The following is a 24,894-nucleotide window of genomic DNA, read 5'->3' on the forward strand; positions in this document are numbered from 1 at the left end:
GGCCGCCGGTGATTACCATTTAACAGTGGACTTGATCGTCGCTGAAGCTGGCAGCACTTGTACGTCTGCACAGATAAACCATTTAAGTACATGCTAGGATTCAAACCACATTAAATTTAACAATAAGTACCTTCAAAAAAGCACTAAGCCAATGAGAAGATGTCCCTTCAATTCATAAAAAATGGAACAACTCATTTATTCCAATTTCCAGTGGTATTGTAGAAAAGAAAAGTGAATAGCGATCGAACGTTGAACCGGCGAGAGTAGATTAGTAATGTACAGTTGTTTATAACCAATTCGGGATTTACAAATAAAAGTTGAGCCGGCAAGCCTTGCCGACTTTACATAAGCCTATATTTGCATCCTCCCACCGACGGCGGTTGTTCGCTGTTCTGGTCGTCGGGCCTCGAGGGGAATGAACAAGAAGAACCTGGCGATACTGATGAGAGCTCGCATGCGGGCAGCTGCCAACCAAGAACCCCTCCGCCAGCAGCAGCTCTTTCAACCCGCTCACCCTAATTCTCCTCCTCAACAAGTAAGCCTCCTAATTTGATCCCTCGTTCTCGATCCCCGATATCGTCGTTTCTTGAATTCGCTTTTCTTGTCCGGCTCCTTTTTGTTGATGGTCCCAGGATAATGTCGACGAGAACAACAGCACTACTCCGGAGAGGTCTTACTCTTTGTCTCTTTTGTATTGACTCCGCTTTAATCGCCGCCTCTCTCCCTCAATTCCTCCCGTTGATTACTTTCTTTATCTTTTTCAACTCAGAGTTACGTTGAAGGATGTCAAGGAGTGGATGCAGGCGTCCATCTCCATCCCCACCGGCAAATTGGAGCCTGTGGATGCGAATCTTGAAGAATTCTCGCAGGTTGGTGGGTTTGTTCAGTCGTTTGATTCTTTCCACTTAGGTTGTAGGTTGGGAAAAAGGATTCAAGAAGGGGGAAATTGAACCCGGTTATCGAATGTAGGGTTACCTGACTCTTGATCAAGAAGGCCGCCGGGAGCTGCTTCTTGCACTCGCGAGGGACTATGATGTGAATAGAGCTCGAGTTCGTGACTTTATGCGGCAATATCTCAGCCTTGAGCCTCACGGTGGTAATGTCGACAGTACTTTGTATTTTTATCATCACCTTATGCTCTTTAACGTATCTTCTATTTCTTTTATATGGTCTACTTTGTTGAATTGTGGTTGTATTTGATCTTTCGCTCTTGAAATCTCTCTCTCTCTTTTTTTTTTTTTTAATCTTGTTGATCAGCAACCGGGGATCAAGAATCTGCTGAACTTGAAGACGAAAGTGTGCTCGCTGCTTTTCATAGGACGGAACGGAATCTTCGGAATGCTCTCAAGCCAATGTATGCAGTTTTCTTTGAACGGCTCAATGAACGCCCTGGTGGATTGAAGCTATTGGCCATTCTTCGTGCCGATCTACTCTCTGTGCTGGTGTAAGATCCCATGTTAACTCATATGCATTTTGGTTCCATTCATGTTCCCACGGACAAAGAATGAACGATACCACCTTCTCTGAGCACATTAGTTTGCAGGTTTATCAAATAAGAGGCATATTGCTTTCTTACTTTGGTTCTTTGTTTCCTTCTAATGGTTTAGATATGTGACACTAGAATTCTTTGTTTACATTAAATGTTTTTTTTGGTGTGTTTAGTCAGGTAAAGATCATCTCAAATCCTGGGATTATAAAGTGGTAGTTAACTTGAATTCCTTGATAGCATAAATGACTATAACATATTATAAGTTGCATGTCCTGAAGAAATCTTGAATTGGATCCAGTTCTGTTGGAGCCTGTGGAAAGGGAGAGGAGATACGATGGATCTTCAAAACCATCTAAGACCAAGCTTAAATAAGCACAAACAGTTGATGACATAGTAGAAATCCTATTGTGCAGGGTTTGGAAAACCATTTTCCTCCCTAGAAGTGCCCAGCTTAAGTTTCTTGGTGCCTACGTTCTTCCTAGTTCCTCCTTCCTAGTGTAAGACAATCAGTTTTAAGATTCTGAGTATGTGGATTGTGATTGTAGTCAAGCATTAACAGCTAGAGACAATGAAAAGTGTGCTTTATGGTTGTTTGAGATAAAAAGAATAAAAAAGATGTAGAAAGAATAACAACAAGGCTATGATGCCATGCAATGATAGCTTAATAAAAGGAACAGGATGGTGTGTGGGGGATGTGTGGATATTGGCTATTAAGGGAAGAATAGCATTCCTATGCAAGGTCGGCAATCTCGGTAACGGGTACCATATCATTACCGTACTGGTTCAGTCATGGTACGATCGGTAAGGTATGGTACATCATGTACCAAAATAGCTCTATGACATTTTTTCTCAATTTTTATCTACATCTTGATACAAATCAATACTTTTCAACATGGATTAGTATGCACCTCAGCATACCTTAGTATGGGGCGGTATGAGGCTCGTACCAACTCGAAGTTGAGTTTTGTATCAGTTTCCCCTTGGTACGGTACGATATGCCCCATACCAGATGGTATGAGGTGGTACAATAGATCATGTTCCCATATAATTTAAAGTCATGAATCTATATTCTTATTACATACTCAAACAAGTACACTGGCACAAGCAGATACTTACAGGCTACGGTTCTGAAATACAGGGTGTACTGGTATGTTTTATACATAGTCATGAGATTTTCACTCCAAGTAAGCTTGATACCGGGTGATGTAATGTATAAAGTTAGTAATGATGCTAGGAACTCTGGTTCATAATGTTGCATACAATTGCTGTCATGGTAGTTATGCTCAATGTTTTAATTTCCTTGTTGATAGCAAATATTTCAAAAGAGTCTCATGGTGGAAAAACTGTATCTTTGGTACCAGTTGAATGAGAGATTAACCATCAGTAATCTTAACTTATATGGTAGGTTCGCATACTTTGTGTACATGAGCTTTGCTGTGGATTGTTGAAGTTCATAGGTAATGCATATAGTCTTAGGAGAAAAAAACAACGAGATTTTTTTTAATATGTCAAATATGTCATAAGATTATATGCTGATGCAAAATTTCAAAATTCAGAATCATTTTGCAAGCTGATAACCATTCTGACATGAGATTGAAAACTGTTTGTGAGCTGAAACTCCATAATCAGTGTCTCATATTATTCTTTTCATCTTCTGAGAATGCAGCAAGGAAAACATACCATCTTTGCGTGCATTAGACTCATATTTAAAGGAAAAACTTATTACCTGGCTTAGTCCAGCAGCTCTGGAACTTCACCAGATCACATGGGATGATTCTGCATCCTTGCTTGAGAAAATTGTAGCATATGAGGTTGTATTCTTCCTCATTTATATTATGACAAACATTGTTGATGAATTTCATTTAATATTTTAAACAGCATTGATGAAAGTTTATATGTGTTTCAATTGATTTTTTATTTGTTTAGGCTGTCCATCCAATCAGAAATCTGCTAGACTTAAAGCGAAGGCTGAGTGTGGGTCGCCGTTGCTTTGGATACCTACATCCAGCAATACCAGGTCAGTTTATCACTGATGACAAAAATAAATAAATGGCTGTATGAGTTGATCTGATGTTTTTCTTGGAAAGCAGCTTAACCAATGGCCTGCTGCTTTAACAAGAAAACTGTTAAGGTTTTTATCTTAAGAAGTTTTACATGAATAAGGTTTCCCACATAAAGGAACTTGGTGTTCAATGATGCCAGACTTAATGGTAATTTAAGTTACACTTTTGCATAACTTTAAATATTGTTCTCCCTAACCTTAGCTGTTGCAACTCAGCTCAAGGTTGTTTCAGCCAAAGGTTGAGTTGCTGCAATCGGATATGGCATTGCTAGCTAGCATTTTGATATGACATGGTGGTCATTTCAGGTGAGCCACTTATTTTTATTGAAGTTGCACTTTTAAAGGATGTTGCCAAGTCCATACAGGTTAACTACTTTGATGTCATATACTCTTTGTTGCTCATTTACAACTTTTAATCAACTCACATTCATAACTTGGTGGGATTCAGGAGGTCTTATGGGATGATCCTCCAATTCCTGAATGTGAAGCTACATGTGCGTTATTTTACTCTATATCATCAACTCAGGTAAGCTTGATGTTCAACGCTGTCAAGAATTGCATTTTAAGCTTTTCTTTTTCTTGTTTCTGAAAATTCCATGTGCATTTATATAGAATGCTAGGCATGCCATGAAACTTATAATGTCTAACTTGGGAGTCTTTTTTTTTTTTTTTTTCCTTTTAATGTTTTTTCTTACCTAGGTTGTATTTTAACTTATTTTTAGGCATTGAGAAGTTTTAATGTGCCAATAGAACCAGTTGGACATGTATGCTTGTTGTAATGTATTTTGATGCAGATGATTATTAGTTACATGCCAATACAACTATTGGCATCTGCTTATTAGCTCTAAAATCAAGATAAAGAGGACAAAGTTGTGCTTCTTGCATAGACTAAGATCTGCCCCCTTAGATATTATGATTAAGTGGCCTTGGGAACTTCCTGAGCATTAAGAGGCTCATATTATCAGGATTGAATTGTTGGTTTAAAAGTTGCTGTGTTTTCACATTCCAGTTATTCAAGATATTTTATAGATGCATGTAGATGCACCAGATCAATGCTTTGATTTGTTTAAATTTTTTAATCTTAAAGCAACAGTCATGTCCTATTGTCAAGTATCTCTTACTGCTACCTTCTGACAAATCTGGGCCGGACATAATTGATATAGTTTATGGGGTTTTCACAATTCAACAAGTAATAGGAATAATGTTCTGATGATGTTTAACCTAGGAGCAGTATTTCTATCATTCAAGAAGGGTTATTCGCATATTTAACACTGTCAAGTTGGGAATCTGAATGTATAAAGATATTGAAATTTTGACAACTTAATATGAAAAACACGGAAAGAGTAAGATCATAAGATGGAGATTTAATACGGACTTTACAGAAAGATTGCAACTCTGTACCATATGCAAGTGCGAAAAATGTGGAAGACTTCTCTGAACATGGGTTTCAGGATAACCCGCAAAGGACATAGTTTATATGACTTTTTATAATTGAAACAAGTTGGAAGGATGCAATCTGATGATGTTTAGCTAAGGAGAACTGGCCTGTCCTTCGAGAGGTTTATTCACCTAAATCACAAATAGTACCACATGTTTGACCACCAGGTGGGGAGTCTGAATGTACAATGATTGTGAGATTATGTGAAAAATAACTTAACCACTCTTTATGAGTGAAGTTCTTTTGGGGACACTTTCTACAGACCTTATCAGAAGAGTAGAATCATGTGAAGAAGCTCAATACAAACTTTGGGAAAAGACTGGCATTTCATGGTATATTTAAGTTTCAAAAGTAGAATACTGTTAACATTGACTTCAAGGTAGGTTAAAATGAGGCTTTTATCTAATACAAGGTTTTCATATGTTAATTCTACTTTCTCGTTTTAGATGGAAAACCTTGTATTGTAATGTTGAACAAGTGGCAGCATATGAAAAATGTTGTCGTTGGATATTTTGAAAGTGACAAAAATGACAGAACATTAGTTATTTATGGAATATTGATGACATAGTATAAGACATTAATTGCGTTATTTCATATAAAAGGTGCTCTGGAATTTAGTTAGACAAGTCGGTAATTGTGAGTCTAAACATGACATGCTCTCACCATTATACAATTTTGCATTAAATTTACAGTGAGTTCTCATACACAAAATCACACATATATTACATACATGATTTGTACTCAATAATCTATGTCCTTTTTGAGAGAAAGGGAGGGAGACCCAGCCTATCCTGTACGATATTTAGTCACGTTCAGATTTTTGGTCTCACCATCCAGGAATTGAACCTAGAACCTCTGGTTTGCCAAGCATAGGGGTGAGACCGTGAGACCACTAGGGCAAACCCAACTTCAGTAACGCCATACCACATGTCATTATCTTGGTTTTTGCACCTCTTTTGTTCTGCCATTAGAAGCCATGCACTTGATGTAAAATTAGTATTCAGTTACGTAAACTAGTTATTTCATGATGTCACAACAAGTAGTTGCAAACTTGCAATAACCTTTATATATGGTTCATTGCCAACCACAAGAAAAAGGGCCTCACTGGTGCATGGTTTGTTCCTTGTTTTGATAATCATAGAATGCTTTCTGGCAACCTATAATCTTTCTTATCACTAACTGATGAATTAAGGAAGCAGACGCATCAAACTGATTAGCATTAAAAATCAAATTTAGCATTCTTCCATATTATTGAGATTCACTAAATTTGTTGACTACTTGTTGTAGACTGATTTTCTTTGATCAAAATACATAGTTGGCCCAAACACATGAAATGGTTATATTTTTCTTATGCTAGGGACTGAATTTAGTTTGCATTTAGCTTTTCCTCAGGTCTATGTAATCATCTCATCCACCTCTACTTAATGTATGATATTTAAAAATTCGTAATTTATAAAGAAGTAATTCATGTTCTGAACCTGAATAATTCTAACAACTGACAGCCAGGTTTATCAGGAATCAATCTAGGGAAGTTTCTCATTAAACGTGTGATTGACCTGTTGAGGAGAGATATGCCACATATAACGGTAAGCAACTCAACACGGCTGCATATTTAAAATAGACTCTCTAGTGCAATCTTGAAAATCCAGCATGTTATTTCACATTTCATATTTGTATGTGTTATTAGTTTGGTTTTCTTGCCATTTCTCTTGATGTGCATTGCTAAGTCCTTGTGATGTCTAGGATGTAATTTTTTTAACGTTATTGTTTTTATCTCTAAGAACCTTTTTTCAATACCCATATTAGCAGTAAGATGATCACTAGGACATATGATAACAACAAAATATATCTATACATTATCTCCACGACCCAAATATCTAAAGAGAAATCATATTTGTGTTACTTCGACAATTTGGCATCCTAAATTTTGCATATTTTAGTACATCTAATTTCAAAATGATTGATATAGTTTACTGACGCTGTCTATAGCAAAACTTTATTTCTTGTATAAATCGTCTAACAATCTTTAGTTTGCTTACACTGTCTTTAGCAAAATTTTCATTCTTGTAACAATCTTCACAACTTTTTCAGCAGAACTCCCTTTATGCATCTATCAACTTGTATATTTTGATAGCTGAATGCAATATGATAAAACCTAATTCTAGAAATTCTGACTTTCTGTGCTGTATGCTTGTGTAACAAATGGAGAAGTGTGACTTAGTTGTCAGTGTGCATTTTGTTTGTAATATTAATTTCCTTTTGCTTGCCATATATAGGAAGTCAAGATGGGAGACTTCTTTGTTATCTAATATAACAGCTGGTTCCTGAAATAATTCTAGACATAAACACTTTAACTTTTATTTCATTTTTGCTTATGTTATTTCCAAGGATATATGTTTCCATGTTGGCCTTTGAAACTTAATATGATATGTGGTCTGTTCTCTGTTTCTGTTGAACTTCTATGAAGACATATGCAACACTTAGCCCAATCCCCGGATATATGCAATGGCTTCTCTCCAAGTTGGCCTCCCAAATAAAGCTATCTAAGTCAGAGACTGAGAATATGAATGACGTGTCAGAAAAAGGGTCTATTTCGGCTTTCAGGGAGAACATCCTTCTCCCAGAAGAAGAAAGGATGATTCTTAACTCTGCTGTGTAAGTTTCTCCTCTAAAGATAATAGTAAGTTGAACTAATCATGTGCACATATTAAGAATGTTTATGTTTAACAAACTTTCTTCCCAAATCATTATTCACGTCAACTAGCTTATAGTAATAATTATTCACGTGTACATCTTTCTTTTAGTTGTTGATTTATGTAACTTTTTATTAAACTTCTGATAACCATTACTCTGTTGTATTTCAAAGTTGATGTTTGAATTTTGAAGAATAATCTGAATGCATTACGCAACTGGTGAAATCACATATCTTAATTTGAATTCCATGGTGAATAAAATGTTATAATGTACTTCATGGCCTCTATCCAGTCCCAAATCCAACAAATCTTTGACTTCAAGAACTAATAAATATGGAAGGCCTTGGCAGATGTGATGCATGTGACTAGACTTAAAGTGGGTCATGAGGGATGTGACAATTTTTCAATAACTCGGCCTTGCAGTCATGAATATTGAGGTGAATGATGGACATTGAGCAATGATTTTATGGAAGAGGTTAAACCCCAGTATTACAATAAAACTCAGAGCTTCCCCTTTCTAGACTAAAGCCTGTTATTGGATTTGGATATTAGTAGTCTCATGAACTGCTGATCTTTTGGCTGGATTCATGGGGAGAAGATGAGACAGTTGTGAGTTAATTAACTTGCTATAACAGTTGCAGGTTTCACCTTATAACAAAATAATCATTTCCTACATAAGTACTTTTAGATGAGATTCATTTCACAATGGTGCACTGCATATTAATCTTTTTTTTTTAAGGTAGCATTTTAAAGTCAACCATGCGGAGTTTTGAATGTTCCCTTTCATGTTATCTGTCCCTTGTTATGGACTTTATACACATTTTAGGAATGATCAAACTAAGTTAGTGTTGATGCATCACATATTCTAGGAATGTTATTTTAGTTGGTCCTTATTTGTACAAATTCCACTTCTGCCTAGTTGCTTTTTGCAACGTTACTCTTGTTTGACAGCATTATTGTGCAGGGAACATGGTGCTGGAAAAAGTGCCATTGAGATAATGCAGGACCTACTGACAGCAAGTGAATGGACCAAGTCTGATCACTTGTTGGCTGTGCTAAAACCTCCTCTAATGCGGTTGTGTGCAAGGTATGACATGTTAGCATAACCAAAACTTTTAGAGGGTTTGTATTTATAGCTAGTAATTGAAAGGGTTATTTGCAAACTGGATATTTTTTGGATCACATCCGGATTAACCATTAGGAAAAGCCATATCAGAAGACAGCTGTGAATATTGTTGTTCTGTGATTGTGAATACTGTCTGTATGTAATGGTTTTGACTTGATCTTTGCCTTGGCCCTACTTATTTACCCATATATGTTGTATTTATTGATAGTGTTCAATGTTTAGTTTTGCTTCAATATTTAATTACTGTACTTGTCAGTTTATTAACTTAGAAATAACCAGCTTAACAGACCTGTTGTGGATAATTTCGCAAGAGATAATATGGTTGAGCTTTTCTTACATATTCGGAAAAATAATTACTTCTAGCGAACTCCTTTGTGACTACATATGAACATGATTTTCAACCTCATTAATAAACCTCTAATCTTAGTTCGTTCTGAACATGTTGTCGCTGTGCAAGTCACTTCAAGCACATAATATAGTTAATCAACAATTTTAACATACCAACTATGTCAGTGTGTAGCATATTGTGGATAGTGAGTCAAAACCATTGCGTAGAATGATATAAAATAAATCAGCTTGTCAAATTTCAGCTCACAAACTTAGCAACTTAAAATCAACAGTTCCAATATAACAATGTTTTATTGCATAAAACGTTTTCCACCATCCAAAAGAGATAATCCAATATGTTGGATAATAGAAAAGAATACAATCACTCTTACAAGTCACATCTTTTATTTTTCCTAAATTTCCTATTATTGTGTAAAAGAACGTGAAAATTGAAAAGTACTGATCTTGTCCTATCATTTGCAGGTACCTTCTTAAAGAGAAGAAGCGGGGTAAAGCTCTTGATCCTGTTGCAAATTTTCACCTGCAGAATGGAGCGGTATGTGCTGATGTCTTATTGTTTTTGTAACAGTAACTTGCAACTCGTTTAGGAGTAACCTTTTCTTATTTCCCTTAGGCCTAACCAGTAGCTCTGTACTAATGTTTTAACTTGGTTAACTTAATTCTCGCTTTATCTCTTCATGCTTGTCAGCTTTTCGAGTGATACGCCGTTTGATAGCTTGGCCTCTTTTCCTAATTTTGCTGTATTGGCATAATTCACAGTGTGATAGTTGTTACTTATACATGACATATTGCATCAACTATTGATTTTGAGTCATGGAAGTACACTTTTTATCTGATGGAATCTTCTTTTAATTTTAAATGATGCTTATGAATATCTTTCAAAAACATAAACGTGTACAGTTGTACATAGATGTATCCGCATGTTCGTGTATGCATGCATGTATATGTGTGTGTATATTTTGTGTAGTTCACTAGGAACATTCTTGCAGAGAATGACACATAAGATGAAAAGGCCAACACGAGCGTGTCTGCATGCGTGCATGGGTGCCTGTATAAGCGTGTGTATCTGCGTATCAAATGTTTTGTTTGAGTTCAGAAGTCAACCATATCAAACAGCAGAATCATAACATCTGCAAACAACAAATCTGAATAATTGCCTGTTTAGCTTTTTTCTGTTTAAAAAAAAAATTCATAATCTTCTTGGTTTGATTTGGTTGGGAACTAAGCTGCTTTTGCACTTACTATGTGTTAGTAAAGGATGAAGTAGCCTTTGCCTTGTCCAAGACTTCTTGGCTTGATTTGTTTGTAAAACTGAAATTTGCTTTGCAAATAAAGTTTATTCGATTGAAAGTATTTAATATAATTTATGACTTATTTCTTAACATTGATTAATTTATTATTTTGAACATCCTGTATTATTTTTGGAAGTCATATGGTGACTGATTTGGCAGACAATACAATTGTAATATCTGAGAAGTATGCAAATGATGAGCCATTTACATGTAACAGAAAAATATTTGCTCTCAATGATCAAATCAACCAAAACCACCAAAATAATGCAATTTCCCAAGGTCTAATTCCTTGTTAGCTGCATTTGCTCTAGGTGATTGAGAGGATAAACTGGTTGGCAGATCAATCAGAAAAAGGTATCAATCAAAGTGGAGGCATCATGGTAAATTATGTGTACAGGTATTTTTTTTTTTTTTTTAAATAAGTTATTGTTCATTGTGATTTTTGTTTTCATGATTACTCCTTTTTGCCCCTTTGAAGTTCAAAATTTTAAAATTAGGAGCGATTAGTTACCCCTATTTCCGATGCCCACCCCAACCCTCAAGGGCTAACTCAAATCGGAACTCTTGCCCGCTTACCCAAGTGGCATAGGGTGATACCATCTGAGCAAGCGCTCCTTTTTTTTTTTTCTTTTTGTGGCACTCTCTTCATGTTAACTGACTCACATGAAATGTAAATATTGAACAAACTTCAGGTTAGACAAGATCGATGAAAATGCTCAGTCCTACTTTAGCACTGGGGACATCCATAGCTTATTGCCTTCTCCAGTATCTTGAGGTAATACTCTATGCTGCTTTAGTTGAAGAATTTATGCTTAATCGCCATATAATTCTGTGAAATTACTGAACACAAGTATTTTTCTGAGCATGGGCATATTAACTTATTAGCCAAAAGGGTACTGATTCATATATATAATTTTTTTAACACTTGTTACCAAAATGTTTTTGTGCTATTGTTTTATTTCCTGCCACTTTCATTTATGCTGGATAGGCGAAGCTGTTGCTGTGTTCTTTTGAACCCTGATCTTTATGTAATGCTCAGATTCTGCAGGGGGGGTTGTCACCTTTTCTTCATGTTTTTGTTTTTTGGCAAATCTGTTTTCCATTGTCAATTTATATTTTTGAACCAATGCATACTTTAGATTTGTGGGAAATGGGATAGAGGTAAGTAGATATCATTACCGGTGATCACTAAAAGTTACAATATAGTTAAGGAATGTCTGCACATTCAGTGGACTACAAACATCAACTTACATCTTTTTAAGTAAATCACCCAATTGGCCCACTTTCAGGAAGAGCTTTCAATGTACTGTCTATAATAAACTAGATTTTGATCGGTGCATTGAGTTCACGATAATATCATCAGTTCTATGGGTTGCCTTTATAGCATTATCTCTGTATATTGCACAGATAATGACAAATTGTGAGTCACTATTGTTAAAAATTGAGCTAATACAAGATATCGAGAAAATTATTTTTAATTTAAAATAATCATGAAAACCAAGTTCCGCAAGCATGTATTGAATGATTGAATATAATGAAATATTATCCTTTTTGTTCATTTAGAAAATGGTTGTGGAAGCAAATCGTGAAATATTGTCAGCATTTGCAAGGAAGACGGACTAAGAAAATTAATGCGAACAAGAAAGAACCTTAAAAAGAAAAGGTAAGAGTGTCCTCAACTTTCAACTCGCATTTTAAGTGAACTTTTAGACCTGTTTGACACATAAGAGCTGGCATCTTGGTTCAGATCTAATTACAAGATAGTTGGTTACACTTAAATTTGATAAGTAGCCATAATTATATCCATATGAATGACCTTTAAATCCTCTACCATGTCTTTGTGTTTATAGAGAGACTAATAGATAGAGAGACAGAAAAAGTATGACATGAGTCCAGTAACCTAAACCAGTCTAACCACCAATAAAGTAAAATCAAGAAGGCAGACTTACTGCCAGTATCTTAAAAATAGATGCAATAGAGTAAAGAGACTTTGAAAGTACCTATAATTGACAATTTCTGGAACCTTTGGAGGTAGTGCTCTCTCAAGTCTGCTGACCTGACCTAACCCAGATCTGACCGTTTTTCCCTTCCAAGGGTTTGGGTTTGAGTTAGAAAAGGTAGTTCTCTAGTGGGTCGGGTTGGACTTGGGTTGAGATGATCCAACTCATTGAGTATTATCATAATAATGTGATTTAATAATATAACAAATGATAATCTACACAATGTTTTATATTATAAGTGGACACCCTAATTCCTTACCCTACCTTCCCCAGATTTCCCCACTGATTCGCTTCTCCCCTCTCCCTTCTCCTCTTCCTCCTCCCACTCATCTTTGCAAAACTTATCTCCAGCTATTCCACCCTTTCCATTATTGATCTTGCTGCCAAAGTCATGTAGCCCATGCCTGTTGTCATCTACTGTATCTTCTTGCTGAACCCCACTGCTGTGTCACCATTGTCATGTCACAGCCTACTGCTATTTCTCAACCATGACAGTCTCCTTACAAGAGCTTGCTACCCACCTTGCTCCTTTTCCTTTCCTCTCTTCCCTTCTCTTCTTTCATGTTGGGTCCTAGCCAGTCACTAAGCTGCCATTATATTTGGGTGAGAGAACTGTGACCTGCTAGTGGGTTTAATATGGTGCAGGTCAGGCTGGCCATGGCTTAATAGCAGAGATTAACTTGACCTGGACCTGAACCTGATGCTACCATTGCTACTTGTCTTACAACAAGTCCTTGATCATCCTTGCAAAAAGATCCATAGCTAGAGAACTTCATGGAGGTTGTGCTTTGAAAAGATGGATGTGAGAGAACTAAAGAACTGATATTGAAGTGGCTATGAATAGACATAGAAAGATCTCTTTCAGCTTCTGTTTTAGCTTTCTAGGCCCATTGGGAATTTAGTTGTCCAGGCAAGATGATATATATACTTATAAGAACTTGAAGAATTGATGCGTCTTAAGGGTTGCAGGTCATTGAAATGGAGTAACAGATCGATTTAGTTTTTATTTTTTTTATTTTTATTTTTGCTTTTATTTCTTTTTATTTTAATCTTTAGAGAGTTTATGTTAATCTACAGATAAGATCTTTTAATTGCCTTAATAGATAGTTAATCATGTAGCAATACTGTTCATGGTACTATTTGCACTAAAGTACCCATAAACGGTAACAGTGTGCTTCTAAAGGTTGTTTAAGGATATAGGTTGTGTCAAGGTTTTGCTATTGTTATAATTTATAAATATGTTGGGTATGTAATGCGGTTTTGGATTTGATATGCAGATTTTATTGGAGTAAAAGTAGGCTGCAGTCTGTTTTCTCTCCTCTTCCTTTTGCAACCCCCAATGATCCAATTCTTTCTAATCTTTTTCTTATTCTCTCTCTTGATCTGTTATATTTTTCTCTTCTGCATAATGATTCGCATCTAATTAGATCTGAATTGAATCATTTGTTATTTATTCAACGTGTAGCCTTGGATGGTTTACAAGGCTACATCAAGAGCATTCTAATTTGAAATAGGCTTGAAATAGTTAAAGAACATGTCTTAAAGGTGGCTAGAGATAGGGAGGCCTCTATTTGATGCTTATCTTGAAATCCAAGCTTTCAGTTTAATGTTTCAATTCAGTGGCTGTGGTTATTGGCAAGAACTCATTGAATCTATTGTTTGGGCTCATAACAAATTAAAAGTTGCTCCTGCTACTCAGCCTAGAGCCTTCAGCATTGTATAAGGACATGTTGTAGGAGTAACCCATTGCCTTCTATCACAATGGATCTACGATAAGATCATTTATTTACAACTACAATGGGACAGTATACAAAGTCAATAGATCTCAACTAATGAATAGTATTTTATGGTTACACAAATCATTGAGGGTAGTTCTAGATCTGACCATCAAATTAAATGTGAATAATCCATCCTCCTCTCTTTGAAGCAAGAGGCGCTTCCAGTTCTGTGCGTACTTCAAACAATTTTGTCTTCTCCATATTACCATATCTCTAGAGTTAATGATTTTCTATGAAAAACTACTGAACCCAATCACTTGCTGCCATTATTTATACCAAGCATTCTTCTTATGCTGGATCCAATCTCCTGATCCCTATGAAAAGAAAAAAAAATTTTACGTTCTTTCTTTCGGGAAGGGAGGATTAGGAAAATCATATTGATTGCTTCTTTTTCTAGATCTTCGAAAAAAATATGAAAAAAATGCTCGAATGGAACAATCCTTTCGTCACCCCAGAATGAAAAGGGCGATCTTAAGTCCCTAAACTTGTGAAGTCTCGTTTCTGTAGTGGACCAATTCATTAACATACCACCAAGCCAATTCTTTTTTCAACATAATGACACCCTGAGCCCTTATTGCAGCTGTTCTCTATTCAAGCATCTAGTTATTCAATCAGGGTATTTTTCATTTAGACAGCAATTCAGATGGAGCTCCTACTTCAGGATGGAAAAGCCCCCGGTGTCTTCCTATCTTCAAGTTCACCATGCACATCACAACTCCACAAGATTTGTTTCTATATAAGGGCAGCACTCCCTTGTCATGTGAGAGAACTGAAAGCAACTCGGATGGAACTCCCACTTGAGGAGAGGAGAGAACAAAGGGAATCTATCTAAAAGTGGTTAAATAAAGATTGTAGATATAAAGACCTCCTGTAGCTTTCAGTCTTCAAGTTCTACGTGCGCATCCAGCTTCGTTACTTTCCAAAGAGCTCAGAACTGAGAGGACCAAAGGAACCTAGAAGTGGTTTCATTGGGTCTAATCAAGTGTTCACATGTGAGACCACAAGAGCCGCCTTTCCTAGTTTCGCATTCAAATTCTCCACTAGTAGTTTTGCTGACACCTTGCCCCACCCCTCCTCCTTCCACAACCAAAGAAAAAGGAAGAGTAATTCTAGTCCTTGTCTATTTTATGTAGATAGAGAAGCTCCCAATCCAAAAGAAGCGAGCAAGGACCTCCCTTGAAGTGATTGTGGTGAGAGTTGAAATATGACCATGAGAAGTAGAGCGTAACCAGTAATAAAATGATGAAACTCCTTATCCTATCCATCTACAAAAGTTTTGAATGAAGGCTTGATTAACTAGTTTTGTCTGAGCTGACATACCAAGTACATGTGGTTCCAGCTGAAGTGCCAGATTTCAGCTAATTTATGAGTCCATCTGAAACATCTTATCTCATCTTGCCATGTTGAATTATCATATCACTTGTTCCCCATAATTTTTTTCAGTTCTCTCGGTTATGGTTGTAATTTAGTCTCTCTCTCTCTCTCTCTGTGTGTGTGTGTGTGTGTGTGTGTGTGAAGGCATGCTATTGCACATTTGTTTGTCCAATCTTTCTAGGTCGATTTCTATTTCAATACAAGTGTTCAAGCTGGCTGATTTGTTGCCTTCAACTTTTGCATCATTTTTATCTACAATTTTAATTTTTGACTATTTCACAGCAACCAAAAGATACATGAAAAGTGAAGGAATCCGGAGGGATTGAGCTAAAAAAAATATCTGCAGTGTTATGGCATGAAGTTTTAATGGTTCATTATTTGGTGAATGGCTGGAAATAATTGCACCATTAGCTGTTGATGCTAAAAATAGATGCAGCCATTCTTTTCCAATGTTATGATTTTCACTTATCTTTGGTCAAGTTCACCAGATTGTATATATTATTTGTGAACAATGATTCAACTTTCAAATGTGAGTTCTGTTGATCAGAGACGATTCTTCTTTTTTGAGAATTGCAATAAAAGGAAAGAACAGTAATTTGCATGCCATATTGAATGAAAATGTAGTACATATCACAACCTGCATGATGTTGCAGAGGTAAATTTTTTATTTCTTTTTCCTCTTGTGCAATTTGTATCTTTACCTTAATGACACATCTAATATGATCTTTTTATTTAATGATCAAAATCATGTAATCACTAGTGATTTCCTCCAAAATCTTTGGCGGATCAAGTATTGTTCTTGGGTGTGTGGTGAAGCGCTTCTAGTTTTTACACTATTTTCCCTGATCAGCTTGTCGCTGGGCATGATAAATAGATGCTGAATGCGGTGGCCAATTTACGAGTAGGCGCCCATGGCTGAAAATTTAGTTGGGAGACGACATATGTCAGCAAGGTCCTCTGGATTTTCTATAATACAGTTATAAAATCTTGGTATGTGGATGAGCTAAGGAGGCGTTTGTGTTTTACTGCTGCTGCCTTTTTACGAGGGTTGGAGTATGAATTAGTTCAATGCAAGTACTATGACTTCGTCATTTGTTTGTTGGTTTTCAATATGGTCCAGTAAGCTTAAGTTGCGGATTTGAGATCCTCTTAGTTTCAAGTCTATACCTACCTGCAACGAGTTATTGAAAAAACCACCCCATGCAAAGTGGTCAGAGCCCAGCCGGCACTACAAAGATCCATAATGGAAAATTATACATACGCCCCCGAAAAAACCTTTAGTTGTCTAAAGTTCTTTGATGTCAAGCTTTGTACAGAGACTGCAACTTGTTAGCGGTATTTGTATGGAATGCGTGATTGAAAAAACCAACTCTAGTTCCTTAAATGGGTGTCTAATTATTGACCAGTCTCTGGTTATGACATACAGTCAGCGATTCTTGCCAACCATAGGGTCTATAAACAAATATTGTATTTCTTTTAACATTATCCCCGGGTTGTAGGTTTCATAGGGTTGTCTGTTGTCCGTGGACTATATATTGAATATACTCGGGAGAAAATATCTACCAATATGTGGTCCTCAGATCAACCAGGTTTATGTTCAAAGGCAGGCAGTCTTCAACTGGCTTTTTAGGAACGATGACCATCGGCTAGAACCGAGGATTGGATCATCAAATTAGACTGCTAAATTCAAGAAATTTCAGTAACATCGTCATTGTATTGTAATGGATCCTGAGCTTTTTTGTCATATATTAACCTATGTGCTGTGAGGAAAGCTTAGTGCAAGTCCTCAGCATATGATTTGAGGTTTCATAGAATAAAATTGGCAGGGGACAGCATTCATTTACTGTTTTATTGTTCTATAAGATGCATACATATACATGTATATCTTTACAAGTATACATAGCGGCATGTGTATAGTATTAGGCAAGATATAACAATCTAATAACAACTAGTATACTCGTATGAAGGTGGTGAAAAGCTTGGAAGAAGTGACGCAATTCATCACCCTTCATTCTCCATGTGACTGGTTTCCAAGACATAGTCCCTCATAAGCCTAGTATTAGATTCATCAACCATCTGCCCAACAGAATCCAGAAAATTAAAGTAACTAGAGTGCTATAAATAAGTCTTTCTTTCAAGAATGTTATAGCCACAAACAGCAAAGCCTAGTACCTTGAAAGCTAACTTCTTCAAGTTCTCCCACTCAAAATCTCTTTTAGAATATGCAGATCGTACCTAGATATATTTTAAAAAATTAATTTTATTCTTCTAAAAGATTTAATATATTTTTTTGCAAATTAAAAAAAGAAAAGAAAAGGAGAATACTCAGATGATAACACAAACCTCCAAAATGCGCAAAGCTGCCACAAAAAAAAACCAAAAAAAGGTCAGTATAAGTGTATAACTACCACGGCCTTTAAATTGATATGAAGATGATGCCCAATCTAGTAATTAAACCATGATAATGAAGTTAGACCAAGGGACACTATAAAGAGAATTCTATTTATTAATAGCTGCAAAGGATAGCAACAAATTGCTGACAGGAGTGTGCAACGATATGTATGTATTTAGATGAACGCCAATTAACTTTAGTTTACACAGACCAAGGAATTGGAAATGTTTTTCTTATTATAAACACATGGATTTCTTCTGATAACTTGAATCTCCCCAAGCATCTCACTAATATGATAGCTAAGAATCTAGATAAATTATTGCAGTTGCACTTCCTATAACAAAGCCTACCCTTCTTATGCATGAAAACATGAAAACCTATTCCTGTTCTCTCTAATGCTTGATCATAAAAATTCCAAGATTCAAGTCATATTCTACTCTTTAAATGGGACTAGCGAATCCAGAATTGCAAATGAAGAAAAGAAACATATTGAGTTTGTTGTTTCCCAAAAAGCAGCACTATCTTTCTTGCACATCAGGAAATTATGGAAGGGTAATGCCATGGTGCTCAACCTTGGTACCACAAGCTTTGCCATGTGGCATAAGGATGTCAGCACGATGTTTGGGACCAACTCATGGGACTGGTGGAAGGGATTGTTGTGAAAAGCACCAACGGTCTTATAACAACGTAGCAGGCCAGGTGACCAGTTTATTTTTGTTGAACAGTCGAGCAATTTATTGAAATTAGAATTTAGCCAAAGAAATTATACCCAAGTTTAGATGCTACCAAGAAAACCTGGACGTTATAATTCTATTAAAAAAAAAATAAAACAATACTTAATTCAAAAGTTAATTTGAGCCCAGTTTCGGGTCTCCAGAGCCAAGAATGAGATCTACGGTCAATGGCTATGATTTTGGGATATTTTTGAAGGACTCACATCTAATAGCTATGACTAGTTATAGATTCAGCTCTGGTTGTTTTCTTTACGGATTGACGTCCACAGGTTCATTATATGAGATTGGGATTTCTGTAAAAAGGGGAAAAAAAAAAAAAAAAAAAGAGGATCGACTATAGAATAAAACTTTTTGAAAGTTTTTTCCCTTCTTTCTTCCCCTGCAGGAGGATAATTTTGAATGGTGGATCATTATCTCCTCGCCTTAATAACTAACTATCTGCAGGAGCTTTTTCTAAGTGTGCATCGACATATACGATGTTGCACACATTAAATAATACAAGTGTGTACATTAAGATAGATTTGTAATTCATCCAAGTCCAGGGGTATAAAAATATAATCGGAACCAAAAGCAATCTTCTGGAGAATAAGGGAAATAAAGTGTAGCCATCCCATTTTCCACAAATATGTAGATAAAGTTGACTTGTCTGCAAAATTCCCGTCCAAAATTTTAAAAAAGTTTCCAAGATTTTCTGAGCAAAGAAAATAAAGCATGTCTAGAATTTGATGTGTTCTTTTGTTGGTACGAATAGAGAACACAAAATGGCAAAGAAAGCAACAAAGCTTTTACCTCGCAAGTCTAAACTTTCTATGTCAATCTAGAGTCCATTTAGTTATTTTGTAGTCTTTTTCTTTCTTTCTTTCTCTCTTTCTTTTAATGGTGGAGGCACTTTCAATCATTTCAAAAAGATAATAAAAGAATTACCTAAATCAACCACTTGAAGGCGCACAAAAATAAAAAGAAAACATAGAAACAAACAAGGAAAGAAAAGCTCCCCGGGTCCCAAGTGCATTGATTTTCTTGCCCTGGACACTTCTCAAAAGTGTAACTGAAACTATTATAACGGGAAACGGGACGATGGGGGTTTTCTAAGCCGCATTATCCTTATTTGGAATTATGAAAGTAGGCGATGGAGACACAGATTACTTGTGATAAAAGAAGTATTTATATATTTATTATTTTTGTGCTCTTCAATTCTTCACTATTTTTTGGTAAGGAAACCAGCGTTATCTAAAGGCGTTACCTAAACCTTGATGCCTCGAAGACTCCCGCATTAATCTTCCACAGAATTTGTCCCCGTCATTCAAGGAGTTGCGACTAATGAACTCCATCAACTCCGAGTATGCCTCCGGATTATAGCTCTGCTCAAGATCGTTGAGAATATGAATTTTAGCCGAAGCGATTTATCAGTCCCTAATCTGATACGAAAATAAATAAGAAAATGAGTGTAAAAGAATAATAATTCAGGCTTCCTTCTTTAGAAGAAGAAGACAATTTAGGCTGTGTTTGACGGCAAAGAAAAGGACAGTACAAAAGTAAAAGTAAGGGCCTGTCTGGATATTTTTATAAAAGTAAGGGTCTCTTGTGGGACTCCAAGATTGAGTCCGTTCGTTCCTCTGAGCATGATCCTATAATAACCAAACACCATCTAGCCCAAATCTTGTGTGATGGATTTTTTCCCTTTTTTGATCCTAAAAGTTAGGATTTGAGCTGGATTTGGATAGATTCCTAGAAAATGTAAGTTAGATGAACCAACAAACTCGATTTCTATAAGATTTTCAGCCCAACTTTATAGAAATATCAAAAAAAAAAAGGCCCGAAACCTCAGGGTCTACTCCCGCTCAGCCGTTCTCTTCCGCTTTCTGAACCTATTAAAGTTATTTCTCTATTTTCTCCCTTTTTCTCTCCAAACAAACACAGCCGCTTGCTTGCTTGCTTGCTTGTTGTTCATCATAAAATAAAAGGAAATAACAACCTCAAGTTGCGCAAGCACGATCTTCACTGCAATATACGTGAAGAAATTCTGCAGGTTCCGAGCAGCCTTTGCTTCCGGCGAAGCCTCCCCAAACCCTGCTCTCATTCAGCAAAATCCAAAAAAAAAAAAAAAAAAAATCGCACGAAAAATTATTTCGGAACAACAAGAACAGAAAATATCAAAACATTTCTTTTTTTCTTTTTTCTCCTTGAAAATGTTTCAAATTAGTAACCATATCAGTAGACTTTACCGGGGACGAACATCTTCTGGCAGCGAGGAACATCGTAGCCGGTATACGCCCTCTGCCTCTTCCTCAGCCGCCAAATCGTCGGAGAAGTCCAATAACAGCGTTCGGTGCCGCTGCCTCTACTGAAAGAGTGTGAGAAGGCTGGCGGAAGGCGTGAAGGCGCCCAATAACAGCACTCCATATCTCCCTCCAAACTAACCGTCGGCCACCCGCTGGCTTCCAATCTTTATGTACACCGCGCCGAGTGGCGCTGGATTGGGTTGGAATCCGAGATTTTTTTTTTTTTTGAACCCGAGCATGGAACGTTGGAGTGGTGTTTGGTTCGAGTCACATTTGGCTAAAAACAACATATCTTGAGACGCCAGTCCGTTTCCACATCAACGAAGATTTTTATAAACATCTTTATCATGCCCTTTCAGGCGACGCTACGAACAAAAAAAAAATCTCAGTTTACCTCATCGAGATGAACCAAGATCTTTTCACCTCATCCGTGAGAAAAAGTTGGAACAAACTTTCTTGAAGGAGAGAGTCATTTTGAGATCTTGGTCGATATTATAACAACTGCTCTTGATAATCCGGACTTTTTAAAATATTAGTTTAAATATTAATAAATTAAAAATAATTAAAAATGATAAAAGGATCATTGGGAAATACAAAATTGATACGTTACTATTGCATAGATCAATATATCCAAGTGCATAGGTTCTGATATGATAGAAAATTTTTTTCTCGATTAAAGAAAGCTGAGCCCGATCTGATTTTGATGCTAGTCGATACGAATTAAAAAAATCTCAGAATCTGCCAGATAACCTATTATGAACTGATAAGAAAAGAGATAATGACGTATAAAGCAGGAAATAATAATCATATCTCACCCAATCAGACAATCTGATTCTCTTTCTTCCAGATGACACTTCAATCTCTACCTATAAATAAAGACCCACAAGAGAGGATCTCCATTACAACCACCTCTAATTAGAAATTTATTTTGCAGGTCCAATCATCATCATCCTGCAGTCGCCACCCAATCCAATCAGATCGATCCGAGTCGAAAATATGCATCAAGAAGTTCATATAAAAGAACATTTTAAAGGATGAGATATAGATTTATTTATATAGGTAACTGTGAAAACTATTACAAACAAATGTATCTATTGAGATGCGAATTAATTTTTTTAATTATTAATAATAAAAATTATCGTTTAGGTTCCAAATTAACAATCAGCACACCCTTAAATTCTTAGATTTTTAATCTTTAAACTATATAAAAGCTGCTTATTTTTTAATTTTTTAATTACAAAAAATCATAATTAGATTGCTTTCTTAGATGCTAAATTTTTAATGAAAATATTCTAATATTATTAGAGTCCAAAGCACTCTCTCCCAAATTTCTATGATTATATGTATTGTTAGAGTCCTACCTTTTCAAAATTCCAATTTATAGGGGTTTGTTAGTGTTGGGTATAAAATACCCACAGCCGAAGTTCTCAAGGAGGACTCCGCCCGGACTCCTACGGGAGCCGGGCTCCGTCGCCAACTTCAACTGCCGGTAAGCTCCGTCCGGACTCCTACAGGAGCCGGATTTCGCACCTGACTTTAATTGCAGGGGACTCTGCCCGGACTCCTACGGGAGCCGGGCTCCGTCGCCAACTTCAACTGCCGGTAAGCTCCGTCCGGACTCCTACAGGAGCCGGATTTCGCACCTGACTTTAATTGCAGGGGACTCTGCCCGGACTCTTACGGGAGCCTGGCTCCGTCCACGACTTCAACTCCGAGAGGACTCTGCCCGGACTCCCACGGAAGCCGGGCTCCGCCCATGACTCCGACCTCAAGGAGGACTCCGCCCGGACTCCTACGGGAGCCGGGCTCCGTCGCCAACTTCAACTGCCGGTAAGCTCCGTCCGGACTCCTACGGGAGCCGAACTTCGCACCTGACTTTAATTGCAGGGGACTCCGCCCGGACTCCCACGGGAGCCGGGCTCCGCCCACGACTTCAACTCCGAGAGGACTCCGCCCGGACTCCTACGGGAGCCGGGCTCCGCCCACGACTTCAACTCCGAGGGGACTCCGCCCGGACTCCCACGGGAGCCGGGCTCCGCCCACGACTCTGACCTCAAGGAGGACTCTGCCCGGACTCCTACGGGAGCCGGGCTCCGTCGCCAACTTCAACTGCCGGTAAGCTTCGTCCGGACTCCTATGGGAGCCGGACTTCGCACCTGACTTTAATTGCAGGGGACTCCGCCCGGACTCCCACGGGAACCGGGCTCCACCCACGACTTCAACTCCGAGAGGACTCCGCCCGGACTCCTACGAGAGCCGGGCTCCGCCCACGACTTCAATCACAAGGAGGGCTCCGCCCGGGCTCCTACGGGAGCCAGGCTCCGTCACCAGCTCCGACCACTGCCGAACTTCAGCCGACGAATCTGCACTTTCTGGCGCAACACAGCAACCACCACGATCCTGCTCCACTTCCTGCGACGGATTCCGCGCAGCTCCATCATTTCCTGACAGACCGCTATGACGGTCATGACTCTGCTCCACTTCCTGCGACAGATCCCGCGCGGCTCCATTATTCTCGGGCAGACCGCTATGATGCCCACGATCCTGCTCCACCTTCTGTAACAGATACTGCGCGATCCTTCCATCCGCTGGCAAGTCGCGACAACAGACGCTGCTCCACTCCCTGCAGCAGACTCCACGTGGCGCGCTGCAGTGAGGGCCACGGGTCTACTCCACTACTCCTCGCAACAAATTCCTCCTGACAGTGGGCGGCCCACTACGAGACGGTTATGAACGTCGCTATCAGTTTGTTGAGCCCTCCGCCTATAAAAAGGGGACCCGAGATACGTTATTCTATAAGCTCTCATTTTTACCTCAAAACTCTGCTAAATTCTCCATTCGAGCACTCCATTCTTATTGAGGCAGAGAACTGACTTGAGCGTCAGAGGGTCTTGCCGGAGCAACCCCACCTCCGATTTAGACTTCCTTTGCAGGTCCCGGCGGCGACCGCGACTCCCTCGACTCCAGCTTCTCTGGCGCAAGCAGATTTTTGCACCAACAGTTAGTTTTAGCAAAACTTGAGCTTATCTAAATGAAGAATCTTAAATTGCATAAAACTAGATTGATTGCTTGATTTTCAATTCAAAAAATAGTCTAGCTAGACTATATTATCAAATAATAATTTTTCAACAAAAAGATTTTAATATTGCTAGAGTCCAATGGGAAAACTCTCCCTAAGTCGGAATTTTCATGATTATTTTTAATATTTAAACTATACTAAAGCAACTTAATTTTTCAATTTTAAAAATAATTTTCATTAAATTACTTTCTCAGTGAGTAAATTTCAAACAAAAAGATTCTAATATTTGTAGGGCCAAATGGAAAAATATTTCAAATCTCAACAATAACAATTGTAACAAGAGATCTACCTCGTCAAAAATTGGTCATAGCGAAATCAAGTTTATCTAAATTAAGATCTTTAGCTGGCTTAGTTTTTTGATTTTCTATTCCAATAATAATATTAATTAGATTACTATTAGTTTTGACGTTCACCAAAAAAAAAATTCTCCTTCTTGATCCATGCTTAAATTAATTAGAGGTGCTTAGATTCTTTTTATGTCTCGGTAAGAAGATTTTAAATTTGTTGGGCAATTGACTTAGAGAATATATAGAAAAGAAGGTATAAGAAATAACAAATAAATTTTATTCATTATTGTGATACAATATGATAAAAGAATTGACCACGACAAGAGGGGGACCTCTACCACTCCAATCATGGTCAATTGTGTCAACCAAGTCTCTCATAAAAAAAAAGAAAAAAAAAAAAAGAGTTTACTTCTTTTCCGTTTGAGATCACGTTAATTGGAATGCAGCAGTATTCCAGCTGGGAGTTTCCAGATTACTCGTCCGCGATTTGTGCCACTCCGGCGATTAGAAACCAGAGAAA

The 24,894-nt window shown here is 37.5% G+C and overlaps 2 protein-coding genes across 4 annotated transcripts; one reads left to right on the top strand and one right to left on the bottom strand.

Annotated features, from left to right (window-relative positions):
• Positions 1 to 248: 248 nt before the first annotated feature.
• On the top strand, positions 249 to 16,206 carry LOC105039107 (uncharacterized). Of its 3 annotated transcripts, none has more exons than XM_073244394.1 (16): positions 252 to 535; positions 633 to 670; positions 770 to 869; positions 970 to 1,098; positions 1,257 to 1,444; positions 3,156 to 3,300; positions 3,416 to 3,506; positions 3,858 to 3,916; positions 4,000 to 4,077; positions 6,492 to 6,575; positions 7,457 to 7,644; positions 8,647 to 8,769; positions 9,619 to 9,691; positions 10,760 to 10,845; positions 11,141 to 11,223; positions 12,012 to 15,875. In XM_073244394.1, the coding sequence occupies exons 1-15, from the start codon at positions 416 to 418 to the stop codon at positions 11,220 to 11,222; spliced, it is 1,584 nt and encodes a 527-aa protein (XP_073100495.1). In that variant the 5' UTR covers positions 252 to 415; the 3' UTR covers position 11,223; positions 12,012 to 15,875. The 3 variants fall into 3 exon arrangements, with proteins under 3 accessions (XP_010913409.1, XP_073100495.1, XP_010913408.1); XM_010915106.3 differs by lacking the exon at positions 12,012 to 15,875 and adding an exon at positions 15,883 to 16,206 and having other exon boundaries at positions 262 to 535; positions 970 to 1,096; positions 1,258 to 1,444; XM_010915107.3 differs by lacking the exons at positions 6,492 to 6,575; positions 12,012 to 15,875 and adding an exon at positions 15,883 to 16,206 and having other exon boundaries at positions 249 to 535.
• Positions 16,207 to 17,419: 1,213 nt separating this feature from the next.
• LOC105039108 (chaperonin-like RBCX protein 1, chloroplastic) lies at positions 17,420 to 21,244 on the bottom strand. Its single transcript, XM_010915109.4, has 6 exons — positions 20,952 to 21,244; positions 20,702 to 20,796; positions 19,970 to 20,087; positions 17,944 to 17,960; positions 17,773 to 17,835; positions 17,420 to 17,676 (listed from the first exon to the last, which is right to left on the bottom strand). Exons 1-6 carry the CDS (start codon positions 21,127 to 21,129, stop codon positions 17,602 to 17,604), a joined length of 546 nt encoding a protein of 181 aa, XP_010913411.1. The 5' UTR covers positions 21,130 to 21,244; the 3' UTR covers positions 17,420 to 17,601.
• Positions 21,245 to 24,894: the final 3,650 nt, after the last annotated feature.

Source organism: Elaeis guineensis, chromosome 1 (genome assembly GCF_000442705.2).
Source record: "Elaeis guineensis isolate ETL-2024a chromosome 1, EG11, whole genome shotgun sequence".
NCBI lineage: Eukaryota > Viridiplantae > Streptophyta > Magnoliopsida > Arecales > Arecaceae > Elaeis > Elaeis guineensis.

What these genes read in the sequence shown, in the direction of transcription:
- LOC105039108 (XM_010915109.4), bottom strand. Translation starts at nt 21,129, where the DNA reads ATGGAGTGCTGTTATTGGGCGCCTTCACGCCTTCCGCCAGCCTTCTCA. An exon ending in TCGTGCTTGCGCAACTTGAG is followed by an intron (nt 20,088 to 20,701) that starts GTTGTTATTTCC and finishes GATCTTGAGCAG; the next exon opens with AGCTATAATCCGGAGGCATA. An exon ending in TGAAGAAGTTAGCTTTCAAG is followed by an intron (nt 17,677 to 17,772) that starts GTACTAGGCTTT and finishes TCTGTTGGGCAG; the next exon opens with ATGGTTGATGAATCTAATAC.
- LOC105039107 (XM_073244394.1), top strand. Translation starts at nt 416, where the DNA reads ATGAACAAGAAGAACCTGGCGATACTGATGAGAGCTCGCATGCGGGCA. An exon ending in ATGATTCTTAACTCTGCTGT is followed by an intron (nt 7,645 to 8,646) that starts GTAAGTTTCTCC and finishes ATTATTGTGCAG; the next exon opens with GGAACATGGTGCTGGAAAAA. An exon ending in CTAATGCGGTTGTGTGCAAG is followed by an intron (nt 8,770 to 9,618) that starts GTATGACATGTT and finishes TATCATTTGCAG; the next exon opens with GTACCTTCTTAAAGAGAAGA.